This window comes from Emydura macquarii, unplaced genomic scaffold (assembly GCF_026122565.2).
Source record: "Emydura macquarii macquarii isolate MOO-44397 ecotype Brisbane River unplaced genomic scaffold, CSIRO-AGI_Emac_v2 contig_2768, whole genome shotgun sequence".
Taxonomy (NCBI): Eukaryota; Metazoa; Chordata; order Testudines; family Chelidae; genus Emydura; species Emydura macquarii.
In genome coordinates, this window is record NW_027132905.1 from 34,204,082 (window position 1) to 34,217,589 (window position 13,508).

General features: G+C 45.2%; 1 protein-coding gene across 12 annotated transcripts in view; it reads left to right on the top strand.

Annotated features, from left to right (window-relative positions):
- Positions 1-13,508, top strand: part of EIF4G3 (eukaryotic translation initiation factor 4 gamma 3) — a 401,491-nt gene that overhangs the window by 338,368 nt on the left and 49,615 nt on the right. For 10 of the 12 annotated variants that reach the window (XR_010923446.1, XR_010923445.1, XM_067566985.1 and 7 more), the window contains 3 exons: positions 1,357-1,489; positions 10,958-11,052; positions 13,339-13,432. Coding sequence is in view for 9 of the 12 variants with exons in the window: in XM_067566985.1 (XP_067423086.1) it covers positions 1,357-1,489; positions 10,958-11,052; positions 13,339-13,432 (322 nt within the window). In the remaining 3 variants the exon portion in view is untranslated. Of the gene's footprint in view, positions 1-1,356; positions 1,490-10,957; positions 11,053-11,690; positions 11,821-13,338; positions 13,433-13,508 lie in introns of those variants that run through there. The other 2 variants (XM_067566987.1, XM_067566989.1) reach the window with 2 other exon arrangements.

Here is a 13,508-nt window from a genome sequence, read left to right on the forward strand (position 1 = left end):
ATCCTTGTTGAGAATTCCAGTGTACTTATTACAGATGCCAAATTCAATGATGCTTTCTTCCTTTTATAAACATTCTACTATTTTAAGTCTGAGGCTAGAAATGGGGTATGGGTTATGTGACCCAGCTCCACAGCATCCTTTTCACTGGTGGTCCTTCTAATCTAAAGGTATACCTACAGTGACATATAGAATACAAACACTGCACACCCAGCTAGCATAGGTATAAAGAGCAATGTAGATGGTGAGGCATAGCTTAGGTGAATAGAGCAGAGTAGAGTGTCCTACATGCCTGAATCCCCAGGGTATATACCCTACACAGGCTATCTACATGCCCAAGCAGTGCCTCCCACGACTACACTTATTTTTAGCAGTGTAACATCCTGCTGCCTCCCCACTACAAGAGCCTTTCCTTGTACAGGAAAAGGCTGAGGCAGCAGGGAAAGACTCTGGCAGCAGGGAAAGGTTCTAGCAGCTCTCTGTTGACTTCCCCCTGCCTGAGCCTTTCCTCATCACTGCAGTGTGTAGTTACACATATTGTGCTTGTATTCTACATGCTGCTGTAAATGTAGACATAGCCTTTAAGGCAGTGGTCCCCAAACTCTTTGGGTTGTGCCCTTCCCGGGATCTGCAGTCAGGAACCGAGCCAGAACTGCAGTTGGAGGCCAGGAGTTGGGGCCTGAGCTGGGACTGGGGCCTGGAGCTGTGACCTGAGCTATGGCCGGGGCCACAGTGGGGTCTGGAGCTGGGGCTGGGGCCGGGGCTGGGGCCAGGAACAGAGTTGGGGCAAGGAGCAGGGCTGGGAGCCGGGGTGGGGCCAGAACAGAGATGGGGTAGACTAGGGCTGGGTGGCGCTTCCACTCCACTTCCCCCTCACCTCCCAAACCTTCCTCTGAACATTCCACCCCACAGTTTGGGGACCTCTGCTTTAAGGGTATGTCTACACTGCAGTTAAAAACCCACGACTGACCTATGCCAGCTGATGCAGGCTCGCAGGGCTGTTTAGTTGCAGGGTAGATGTTCAGTCTCAGGCTGGAGCCCCGGCTTTAGGACACTGAGGTGAGAGGATCCCAGGCGCAGCCTGAGCCGGAATGTCTCAGGGTATGTCTACACTGCAATTAAACAGCCCTGCAGCCCAAGCCCTGCTAGCCCAAGTCAGCTTGCATGGGCCAGCCGTGGGTGTCTAATTGTGGTGTAGACATACCCTAAGGGTGAGAAGATTACTGACCAGGTAGCTATTGAACTGTTTGTGCCACTTTTAAAACCTTACTCTCACCATGTTCATAGTATCACATTTACTAGGCCTCTCTGTAAATGCCATAGAACTCATTTTAGGTTCTTGTGTACTGCCTTATACAGTGCAACTGGGTATCCCGGAGAGCTGATCAAGGCCCCAAGACTATAGAGCAGATCCATAAAGAAGCAAAAATTGAAGAGCAAGAAGAGCAGAGAAAGGTTCAGCAACTCATGACCAAAGAGAAGAGAAGACCAGGTAAGGAACCACACCTTAGCTCCCATTTCACTGCGAGGCACCCACTGCCAGCAGTTCAGAATCATATTAAAAATGCCCAGTTCTGTTAAGGAATTTTTGTCATGGACATAAATGTGATTAGTAAAGGAGGAAAATCTGAGGGTACTTTCTCCAGCATGCCTCTGCAGTGTCAAGCACCATCCACCCTCCCAAAGAAGCTGGTTTCTCCTGTTCAAATGATCACTGATGAGATGGTTAACAAAGACGGGCTTATGGAAATCTAGTTCCATTGTAGGCTCTGCACTGACTTCCTGTGTATGTCGGGTTTTTTGGGCAAATCACTTAAGTTCTGAAATGCCTCAGTTTCCCTATTTGTAAAATGGTGATTTCACCAGGTGGGTGGTTGATGCTTAAATGTTACATTGATGTGAATCACTGCACTTTTCTAGGACTTCCCAGGGATCTCAAAGTATCATAATTACTATTTAGGAGTCACATTCTTCCCGTCTTACTCACACCGAGTAGCATCTTATTTCATGATTACTCTGATTTCAACAAATGGGAGTACTCCCACAGTAAGGTGCAGTTTATCGTGTGAAAGGGTGTGATAATTTACAGTCAGGTTATTAGGCATTAACGTTAAACATCCATTGAGATGAATAGGGACTGTTCATCCTTTTCTGAGCTACCGTACTACTGTACAGTGCTACTATACTGTACTAAAAGCAGGTCTGGATCCTAGTGATTTCAGTAGCAAAACATTTGGTTATCCCAGCACTGAATTGCCTCATTGTTTTGACCAGTCTTAGGCCTGGTCTACCCTGGCAACGTAGATCGACGTAAAGTCACTTACGTTTACCTACGTACACCTGCATCTACACTGGCACCACTGTTAGTTCGAATTAAGTTGCCTCAAAAATCGACTTAATAAGACCACCTCTGCAAGTGGCATAGCGCCTAAATCGAATTTGTTAATTCGATTTAGTGTTAGTGTAGACACAACTTCCCTTAAATCGAATTTATTGGCCTCCAGGAGGTATCCCACAATGCACCGTTTTGACCGTTCTGGACAGTCACGCTGTGCTGCTCTGTGGTCACGCTACCAGGAAATGTTCCCTTCTCTCAAGCCCCGGGAAGATTTGAATTTTCATTTCCTGTGCTGCCAGCATGGAGAAAGCTTTTTCACTGTTCTCTGCATGGCTACTGCAAAGCCCAAACCGCTCCAGCATGGAGTTGATCAGAGGTCTTGGATATCATTGGGCTGTGGGGTGAGGAGTCCGTTCTGGCTCAGCTCAAACCCAGTAAAAGGAATCTGGACATTTATGGGAAGATATCCCAGGGCATGCTGGAGAAGGGACACAAGAGGGACGGTCAGCAGTGCCGCGTGAAGATCAAGGAGCTGCGTCAGTCATATCAGAAAGCCGGGAAGCTAACAGCCGTTCTGGCTCCTCGCCCAAAACATGCCGCTTCTATGATGAGGTGCATGCAATTCTCGGTGGCGATCCCACCACGGTGCCACCCCGCAGCATCGTTACCTCTAATAGGTCACAGTCCATGGACAATGATGAGGACTCCATGGACAACGAGGAGGAGGAGAAGGCTGATGAGAGCAGGGTGCATGAGAGCGGGGTGTCCGTTCTCCTTGAAAGTCAGGACATATTTCTGACACCAGAGCAGTCCAGCAGCACACAGGACAGCACTAATGATCCCGTGGAAGGCATATCTGGTGAGTTTTTTTTTTCTTCTTAGCAGTTCTGTCCTTTTACTTTGGTGGGGGGAGGGGGCACGAAGGGGATTTCAGGTGTTTCGGTGACTGTACTGGGGGGTTACCTAGGGAACAGTTTATTTATGTGATGAGAAATGCTCCGTTTATCATCAGTTGATATCTCACGGAAACTTTCATGTATGTAATCTGTTATCCTTCGCAAAAATTTTCAGGGGAGGGCTGCCTTGTTCCTCCCTCCACGGTAGGATACTTTGCTGCAATGAAGGGAGCCTGCATCATGGTGGAACACTGCTGGTACCCCGCTGTGTCCAGCAAATCTTTGTTTTAAGCAGAGACTCCCCCACCCACGCTCTCCGCAGTTCCTCTCTGTAAGGGTTTAAAATACCAGCAGAGACTGCCCCCTATTCTCCCCTCCCCCCACTCCCCACCCTCTCCTCCCCCCCCCCCGTCCGCAGTGCCTCTCTGTAAGGGCACACCGCCCATGTTTAAAATACCTGCAGAGACTGCCCCTCACCCCCCCCCCCCCCACACTCTCCACAGTTCCTCTGTGTAAGGATTTAAAATACCAGCAGAGATTCTCTCTCCCCCACCCCCCCTTCGCCGTCCCCCTCCCCCCCCCCCCCCCCACACACACACACACACACACACACACACACACACCACGCTGACCTCAGATCCTCTCTGTAAGGGCACAGAGAGCAGACCCTTCTGGGACCTCAGGAATGTAATGGGGCTCTGTGTTTGCCCTGTGCACTGCATGGGGATTATTGTCTACATTGTTGCAGGGGATTATTGTCTACATTGTTGCAGTTGTATCATTTTCTTCACTATGCTAACAGTGGCTACCTTGTTATTTTTTTTTCATTCTGTAGACACCTCGGCCTTGGCCCCACCCTCAAAAAATGCTGCAGAAAGACTATCGCAGATTAGAAAGAGGGGGAAAAAAACAAGAGATGACATGTTTTGCGAGCTCATGAACCCCGCAGCGGCCACAGAGACACAGCAAAGCACGTGGCGGCTCACCTTTTCCCAGAATATGGACATGGATAGGGAGACTCGCAGAGAAACAATGGAGCATGATCACAGTACCACACAGGAGATGCTGCGAATCATGTGGGACCAGGCAGACATGCTGCGGAGGCTTGTGGAGCTTCAGGAGGAACAGAGGAAGGACAAAGTCATGCTGCAGCCCCTCCATAATGCTCCTCAACCGAGGACTTTGATGCCAACCCACTCCCCAGCCCCCAGCCAATCTCTAAGGAGACTGGCCATGCTGCAGTACATGCTCGCCTCTACCCCAGTGGAGACAAACAGAAAGCAGCAGTGGCCACGCTGACAGCTGGCTGGCAAGCTACCACCCTACCCCTTGAGACAGTGAATGAACACTCTCCCCTTTCCCCCATGACTTGAATGTTCATAAATAAAGTTAAGCATCATTTCAACACTTTTCTTTATAAATCATATCTTGTTCTGGAGGGATTTGTCGGGTACAGATATCGATGGGGGGCTGGTTTCACCAAAGGCAAACACATGCAGGAACAGAAATCAGTCCTGCATCTCATTGCAGAACCTGGTTTTCAAAGCTTCCCTAATGCAAAGCACTACGCGGTTAGCTCTCAGTGTAGTGCTGGCATCTGGCTGCTCATAATTGGCAGCCAGTCTTTCTGCCTTCACAGCCCAACCCTGGGGGAACCTCTCACCCTTCGCTTCACACACATTATGAAGAATACAGCATGCAGATATCACAGAAGGGAGGTTCTTCTCATTCATGTCCAGCCTAGTGAGGAGACTCCTCCATCTACCCTTTAAATGCCCAAAGGCACATTCTACAACCGCTTAACCTCTTATTAAAACACTCCTTGTCGCTGTCAAGTTGACTGGTGTACGGCTTTATTAGCCAAGGGAGCAAGGGGTAGGCAGGATCCCCCAGGATTACTATGGGCATTTCCATACCCCCAATTTGAATGTTTTGGTCTGGGAAAAAAGTTTCCGACTGCATATTAGAGAACAGCCCCAAATTACGAAATACGCATGCATCATGCACCTTCCCAGACCACCCCACACAGATGTCGGTGAAACCACCCCTGTGATCCACAAGCCCCTGCAGGACCATGGAGAAGTACCCCTTGCGGTTTACGTACTCGGGTGCTAGGTGGACAGGCGCTAAGATAGGGATGCGCGTCCCATCAATGGCCCCCCCGCAGTTTGGGAACCCCATTGTGGCAAACCCATCCACTATGTCCTGCACATTTCCCAAAGTCACTAGCGTTCGTAGAAGAAGTCTATTGATGGCCCTGCATACTTGAATCACAGCGGTGCCCATTGTAGATTTACCGACTCCGAATTGATTCCCAACCGAGCAGTAACAGTCTGGGGTTGCCAGCTTCTACAGAGCGATGGCGACTCTCTTCTCCATTGTCAGAACTTGTCTCAAGCGAGTATTCACGCACTTCAGGGACAGGGCCAGCTCCAAGCACAGTTCCAGGAAAGTTGCCTTTCGCATACAAAAGTTTTGCAGCCACTGATCATCATCTCACAGCTGCATAACGATGCAGTCCCACCAGTCTGTGCTTGTTTCCCTGCACCAGAACCGGCACTCCACGGAATGCAGATGATTCGTTACACCCTGCAGCAATCGGGAATTGTTCTGCTCAATGGCTTGTAGCATCGCTGTTGTGTGCGCTTCGGCTTCTTGCTCTACTTTGAAAATACTCAATGATAAGCCGCGATGTATTTGTAATGCTCACAATAATAGTGCAGAGTTGAGCTGGCTCCATGTCTCTGCAGCATGGTGAGCGCGGGGAGTAAGAAAACAGCACAAAAATACTTTTCCTGTTTGTTTGGGGGGAAGAGAGGGGGAAGCAGCGTTGCATCATAGCACAGTGACACTCGTCCCAACAGCCACCATGGCTAGTTGCACTGTGGGATAACTACCCATATTGCACTGCTTTGCAGTTCAAATTAAGAGTGCTCAGTGTAAACGCAGGAGACCTGCGCAAACAGCGTAGTGTATACATGCTGCTGCGACTTCTAAAAATCGGCTGCTGAAAGTTGACTTCAAGTAAGTCGACTGCATTCAGCAGTGAAGATATGGCCTTAGCAATTTCAGTAAGACAGCAGTGCACTGATTCATGGTCAGAAGTTTTTCTTCATAACTATAATGGCTAGACATTTTTTTCTAAATTATTTTTAAATTCCAAATTGTTCTGAACTGGTGGGACCACTAGAAATGCACAGATACAATGTACCACCAGGTACTAGATAAAAGTAAAACAAAAAATAACTTTAAAAAGATTTCCAGTATAAAATGGCTAATGAGACCACAAGCATGGAGAGCAGTTTTATGTACAAGAACCAGTAGGTAAAGAAATAAGAGTAAGGTTAAACAATTGGCAAGCAATGAAGCATAAGTCAAGGAAGAATGCTTGACAGACCCAATGCAGAAAAATCTTCTGTGATATACTAAAAATTACAAAACAAGAGATATAATTAAAAAAGGAAGCAGACAAAATGCATATTGGCTTCTATTTTTAATGATTCTATAATTTATAATAATAGTAGGAAAGAAACTCTGCCTGAATCTCTAGAAATGATTCATCTTGCAGGCTGAAATATGTGTGTGCTGAATCTGTGCAGCGAGTGCTACTTTCATCAGGCTGTTTCAGGTAGAATCATAGAAGATTAGGGCTGGAGGGGACCTCAAAAGGTCATCTAGTCCAGCCGCCTGCTCAAAGCAGGACCTTTCACAACTAAATCATTTCAGCCAGGGCTTTATCAAGTCGGGCCTTAATAATCTCTAAGGATGGAGATTCCACAACCTCCTTAGGTAACCCCTTCCAGTGCTTCACCACTCTCCTAGTAAGAAAAGTTTTCCTAATATCCAACCTAGACCTCCCCCACTGCAACTTGAGACCACTGCTCCTTGTTCTGCCACCACTGAGAACAGCCTAGCTCCATCCTCTCTAGAACTCCCTTTCAGGTAATTGAAGGCTGCTATCAAATCCCTCTTCACTCTTCTCTTCTGCAGATTAAATAAGCCCCATTCCCTCAGCCTCTCCTCGTAAGTCATGTGCCTCAGCCCCCTAATCATTTTCGGTGTCCCTCCGCTGGACTGTCTCCAATTTGTCCACATCCTTCCTGTAGTGGGGGGCCCAAAACTGGACAAAATACTCCAGATGTAGCTTCACCAGTGCCGAATAGAGGGGAAAAATCACTTTCTTCAATCTTCTGGCAATGCTCCTACTAATGCAGCCCAATATGCCGTTAGCCTTCTTGGCAATAAAGACACATTGTTGACTCATATCCAGCTTCTTATGCACTGTAACCCCCAGGTCCTTTTCTGAAGAACTGCTGCTTAGCCAGATGGACCCCACTCTGTAGCAGTGCATGGGATTCTTCCATCCTAAGTGCAGGACTCTGCACTTCTCCTTGTTGAACCTCATCAGATTTCTTTTGGACCAATCCTCACTCTGTATCCTATCCCTATCCTCCAGTGTATCTACCAGCACCCCCAGCTTAGTGTTATCCACAAAACTTGCTGAGGGTGCAATCCATGAAACGGCTCCTGGACCAACCTCTGGGGCACTTTGCTTGATACTGGCTGCCAACTAAACATCAAGCCATTTATCACTACCCATTGAGCCCAACGATCCAGCCAGCTCTCTAAACCACCTTATAGTTCATTCATCCAACCCATACTTCTTTAATTTGCTGGCAAGAATACTGTATCAAAAGCTTTGCTAATGTTTAGGTATATCATGTCCACCACTTTCCCCACATCCACAGAGCCAGTTATCTCATCATAGAAGGCAATCAGGTTGGTGAGGCATGACTTGGCTGTGGTGAATCCATGCTGAGGGTCCTGATTACCTTCCTCTCCTCTAAATGCTTCAACATGGATGCCTTGAGGACCTGCTCCATGATTTTTCTGGGGACTGAGGTGAGGCCGACTGATCTGTAGTTTCCCAGATCCTCCTCCTTCCCTTTTCTGAAGATGGGCACTATATTTGTCTTTTTCCAATCGTCCAGGACCTCACCCAATTGCCACGAGTTTTCAAAGGTAGCAGGAAGCCATTTCTTCTGCCTCTTTTTGGAACTTTTTATGTTACACAATACATTCAAATGGCTAAATCAAAACACCAGGAACACAGGCTGAGAAAACTGTGCTGTAGTCAGAGGGAAATATGACAAAAAATGTTTATCCTTCAAAATTGTGGTGCTTCTTTTTCCAGCCTGTTTACAATACAACAATTAATAATCTATGTGTGCCACAATTCCTGAGGTAACTGCTTCTCTGACCCTTTTCAGGTGACCTTCTTAAGGGCACTCCACTTAGGTCTTATGCCTCTATCACCTTCCTGAAGGCAGAGGTCTGTGACTCCCTCTTGCAATTCACCGTGATTATCCCAGCTAGTCTGAGTTTAGTTCAGCAACTGCAGCTCTGCTTTTAGAGCAATGACTGGCCCAACCAGTGGCCAGTCAGCCTTCGTAAAGAAAGTATTATTCAGGTTTTCTCTGTAATGTTTTTGTTCTATCTTAAAAACATCAAACAGCTCACATGCAGGTCTTAGCTTACCAGGCAGTCATCATAGAGAATGTAAGAACGACCATTCTGGGTCAGATCAATGGTCCATCTAGCCCAGTGTCCTGTCTTCTGATAGTGGCCAATGCCAGGTGCTTCAGAGGGAATGAACAGAATAGGCAATCCTCAAGTGATCTATCCTCTGTCACTCATTCGCAGTTTATGGCAAACAAAGGCTAGGGACACTTCAGAGCATGGTTTTTGCATCCCTGCTGATCCTGGCTAATAGCCATTGATGGACCTATCCACTGTAAACTTATCTAGATCTTTTCTGAACCCTGTTATAGTCTTGGCCTTCACAACATTCTCTGGCAAGGAGTTCCACAGGTGGACTGCATGTTGTGTGAAGAAATATTCCTTTTGTTCATTTTAAACCTGCTGCCTATTAATTTTATTTGGTGACCCCTAGTTCTTGTGTTATGAGGAGGAGTAAATAACACTTCCTTATTTACTTTCTCCACCCCTGTTATGATTGTATAGACCTCTATCATATCCCCCCTTAGTTGTCTCTTTCCCAAGCTGAAAAGTCCCAGTCTTATTAATTTCTCCTCATATGGAAGCTTTTCCATACCTCTAATAATTTTTGTTGCCCTTTTCTGTATTTTTCCCAATTCCAATATATCTTTTTTGAGATAGGGTGACCAGATCTGAATGCAGTATTCAAGATGTGGGCATACCATGGATTTATAAAGCGGCAATATGATATTTTGTCATATTATCTATCCCTTTCCTAATGATTCCCAACATTTTTTAACTGCCACTGAACATTGAGTGGATGTTTTCAGAGAACTATCTACAATGACTCCAAAATCTTTCTTGAGTGGTAACAGCTAATTTAGACCCCATCATTTTATATGTATAGTTGGGATTATGTTTTCCAATGTGCATTACTTTGCATTTATCAATATTGAATTTCATCTGCCATTTTGTTGCTCAGTCACCCAGTTTTGTGCAATCTCTTTGTAACACTTCACAGTCTACTTTGGACTTAACTATCTTGAGTACTTTTGTATCATCTGCAAATTTTGCCCCCTCATGCTTTACCCCTTTTTTCAGATCATTTATGAATATATTGAACAGTACTAGTCCCAGTACAGACCTCTGGGGGAAACCACTGTTTACCTCTCTTCATTCTGAAAACCGACCATTTATTCCTACCCTTTGTTTCCTGTCATTTAACCAGTTTGTGATCCAGGAGAGACCTTCCCCTTGTATCCCTCATCCGTGCTCCCATCTTCCCTCTTATCCCCTGACCATTTACTTTGCTTAAGAGCCTTTGGTGAAGGACCATGTCAAAGGCTTTTTGAAAATTGAAGTACACTGTACCCACTTGAACACCTTTGTCCACGTGCTTGTTGACCCCTCAAAGAATTCTAGTAGATTGGTGAGGCATGATTTTCCTTTTCAAAACTCATGGGACAAAGACAGGAACAAAGTTCTTCAAACCTTTCCTGCAAGTCTGTCCTTCTTGGTCACAATGTCGTGCTAATTCTTGGATTGAGTGACAGTGACTCCTTCCTATGTCAGGGTGGCCACTTTTTACAGTTCTCAATTCTTTGTTCAGTAACCATCTTTAACCAGATCAAACTCATATATGGCATTTCCCTCAGATGGTGAACCCTCTACAATCTTGCCACCTGCCTAGGAATTTTACTTAATTACCCCCCAGTGATGTTAGTTCCTGCAGGAATGCCCTATAACTCCCCTATGGAGTAAAAATACAATCCATAGCTCTGAAAGATACACATAATGTTTATAAAATTGGTACAATAGTTTTTGAATATTCCATGCATCTATAACAGTGGTTCTCAAACTCCAGGCTGCTTTCAGCCCAATCAACACACAGCTGTGGTTCATGTAACAGTTTCAGGGCCATACAGTTAGTATATATATTATGTAGATGCGGCCCATGTAACACACAGAGCTGCATATGCAGCCTGCAATGGTAAATAAGTTGAGTACCACTGGTCTATAATATCTAATCTAGAATACATCTCCAAAATTCATGCTTAACATTCGCATTGTATGTAGAGTTGTGCTGGGCTCACAGTAGGGTTTCAGCATCTTCTTTGACTTCCTCAGGCCGAGTTTTAGAGTTGAGGACTGTACACATTGCCCTTGGGTACGTTTGGACCATCAGGATCCGTTTTAAGGTGGTTGTGATTGACTGTTGTTTTTGTAGGTGTCCAGAGGGTAGATGAAGGTGGATGGAACACTGTTCAGGGGGCAAAGAACAGTCGAGTGCTGGACCCCACCAAATTCCTTAAAATCACTAAGGTAAGTAAGTATCAATGGACAGAGTCACTTAATGTTGACAAAGCTACTTGGATATTAATTTGGGAAATTTTTGTTTGTTTAGATCTGTTCAGGAATGGTTTGGTGCTTATAGTTACAAAGAGGCACCTGTGCAGAACCTTGCCTTACTCTTTTATCTCAGGTGTTTTAATTTTTAAAATCTTTGGAGAGGCAGGTCTGAGCTGAATGTAAATAAAACATTGAGCAAATTTTATTTGGTTCTGAATGTTCATAGTTTATTTGAACTAAGGAAAGACAATATAAGTACACATTTTTAAAGATTCATAATTATCCTTTTTTGACCCAAAATTTTCTTGAGTTGAAAAGAAAATGTGAATTCAGATACTGTCTTTGACATGGAATAGTACATCAAGCAACTATCCCCCAAGGCCTTTCCAATGCCTTAGAAGGCCTGTCTGTGTTTATCATGGAGGCAGCCTTCAGGAAGATTCTTGGAGTTCAGTTTCTAGCCTCTTTAGGCAGAGGTGTCCACCATACTCTCAGTACTGTATATGGAGTCCACAGTATTCACTCAGTTTTGCTTCAGGCCTGATAGTAGGCTTCTTCTATACAACAACTTTCTGAGAATTGGCTCTTGTATCTTTCTGTCTCCTGCCCAGACCCTTTTTCTCTGACCACCATCCACTCAACTTCTGGATATTCCAGGCAGATGCCCAGGAAGTCATCTTGGGATGATTCTTCTACACTTTCATGATTCTCATTCTGTTCCTTGGACTCTCCTCCCACAAATACCCAAGAAAAAGGGTCAGAAGGAAGAAGAGGAAAGGGTAACCCTCTTCCTCAGAGGATGGCAAGTTTTCTCCCTCATCCTTTCTTAGTTGGCAGTGCTTTAAAGAGCTGCCTGGCAGGGAAGATTTAAGCATCTGGAGTCCTGATGCAGGCCGAGTAGGAGAGATCTGAGCCCTTAATAGCTGGTTTCCGTTGCCAGGGAAACTGGCTATAGCTCCCCTGCTGCCACTCCTCTTTCTCCAGTGTCCCATCACCTCCTCTCTCCTCAACTGAACTACTCTTTGTGGGGAAGAGTATTGCTTGCCCTTTACTTGCTGCCTATCATACAGGGCAGCACCAAGAGCTTTGAGGATCTGTGGTTTAAAATGAGCAAGAAGCACTCACCGTGTATTTGTAGATTTCTAGGTGCAATCAGGAGGCTTATACCAGCTGTTCACTTTCCTATAGACAGTTAGAAATTTTAATCTGGTCCTGCAAACCTTACGCCAGCCTCCATCTGAGCTCTAACAAACTGCTTTTTGTTATTCTTACCAGCAAAGTGGGATTTCTTGTGACAGTAAGTTCAGTTGCAGGGTAAGTGAACTGTCCTTTCCTAGAGTTCTTTCCAGACAAAATAGTCCTGAGAATTTCTATATAAAGAAAGAGAACTTGGTCCGTCACATAATTAGGATGATTCCTTTATTTCTTTTTACCCTAATCAACACCACCTTGTTGAATTTTCCTTCAGTGCCTAGATGTTGAGGCCTAAAAGTAGGACTGGACAGAATAAAACCTTTCTGCAGATCAAGTGCCATTTGTTCTTTGTGGAGATCAAAGAACAGGCCTCCAAAACCTGTCTAGTAAGGTGGATTTATTCTGCTAATATTCAGGCTTACAATTCAGATCAGAGAAGCCCCCTTACTGTGATTTATACATATACAACTATCTCCATGGCAGCTTCATGGGCAGAAAGAAACAGGCTGTTGCAAGGAGATCTGTAGGGTTGCAACCTGGTAGTCAATAAATTCATTTGCTGATTATTACAAAACTGAATTCCTATTGTTGTCAGACACTGAAAAGCCCTTCAGATCCTACAAACCCTTTTTTTCCATGCCCTTCTCTGTTCTGATCTTTGCTGCTTGCAAATTCCCAGCAGTCCCAGAATTGGCAGATTACATAGTGAATGGAAACCATTTATTCATTATACACAAACTGGTTGTTTCTCACATGCTCAATGCACCAGTCCTTTATTCCCTCCTTAAAACTACTGTCAATTTTTTTTATCTTATCGATAGGAAGTTACTATCAGACACAGATATTTTACACTTACTATTTGGAAGTATCTACTTGGGGTGTGTTTAGAGGCTGGGGATTGGTCTCCAAGAATCTACTAGAAATATGCCTCTGTGCTAACAAGGGGGACTTACCAGCTGTACCACATTTAGTGAATTGGAATATATGAAAAGACCCATTTGCAGGTAAGGAGCAACATTTTCCTGTTTGTGAGGACTTGATCATCTGTGTTGATGTGTATTGCAGTCTACAATAGATGAGAAGATTCAGCTTGTGCCTAAAGCGCAGTTGGGCAGCTGGGGGAAGGGCAGCAGTGGTGGAGCAAAGGCCAGTGAGATTGGTAAGTTTCATTTCCATTTATATGCTGTCCCTGATGATGATCTGTAAAGATTGTGTTTGTGTAGTGAATGATCAAG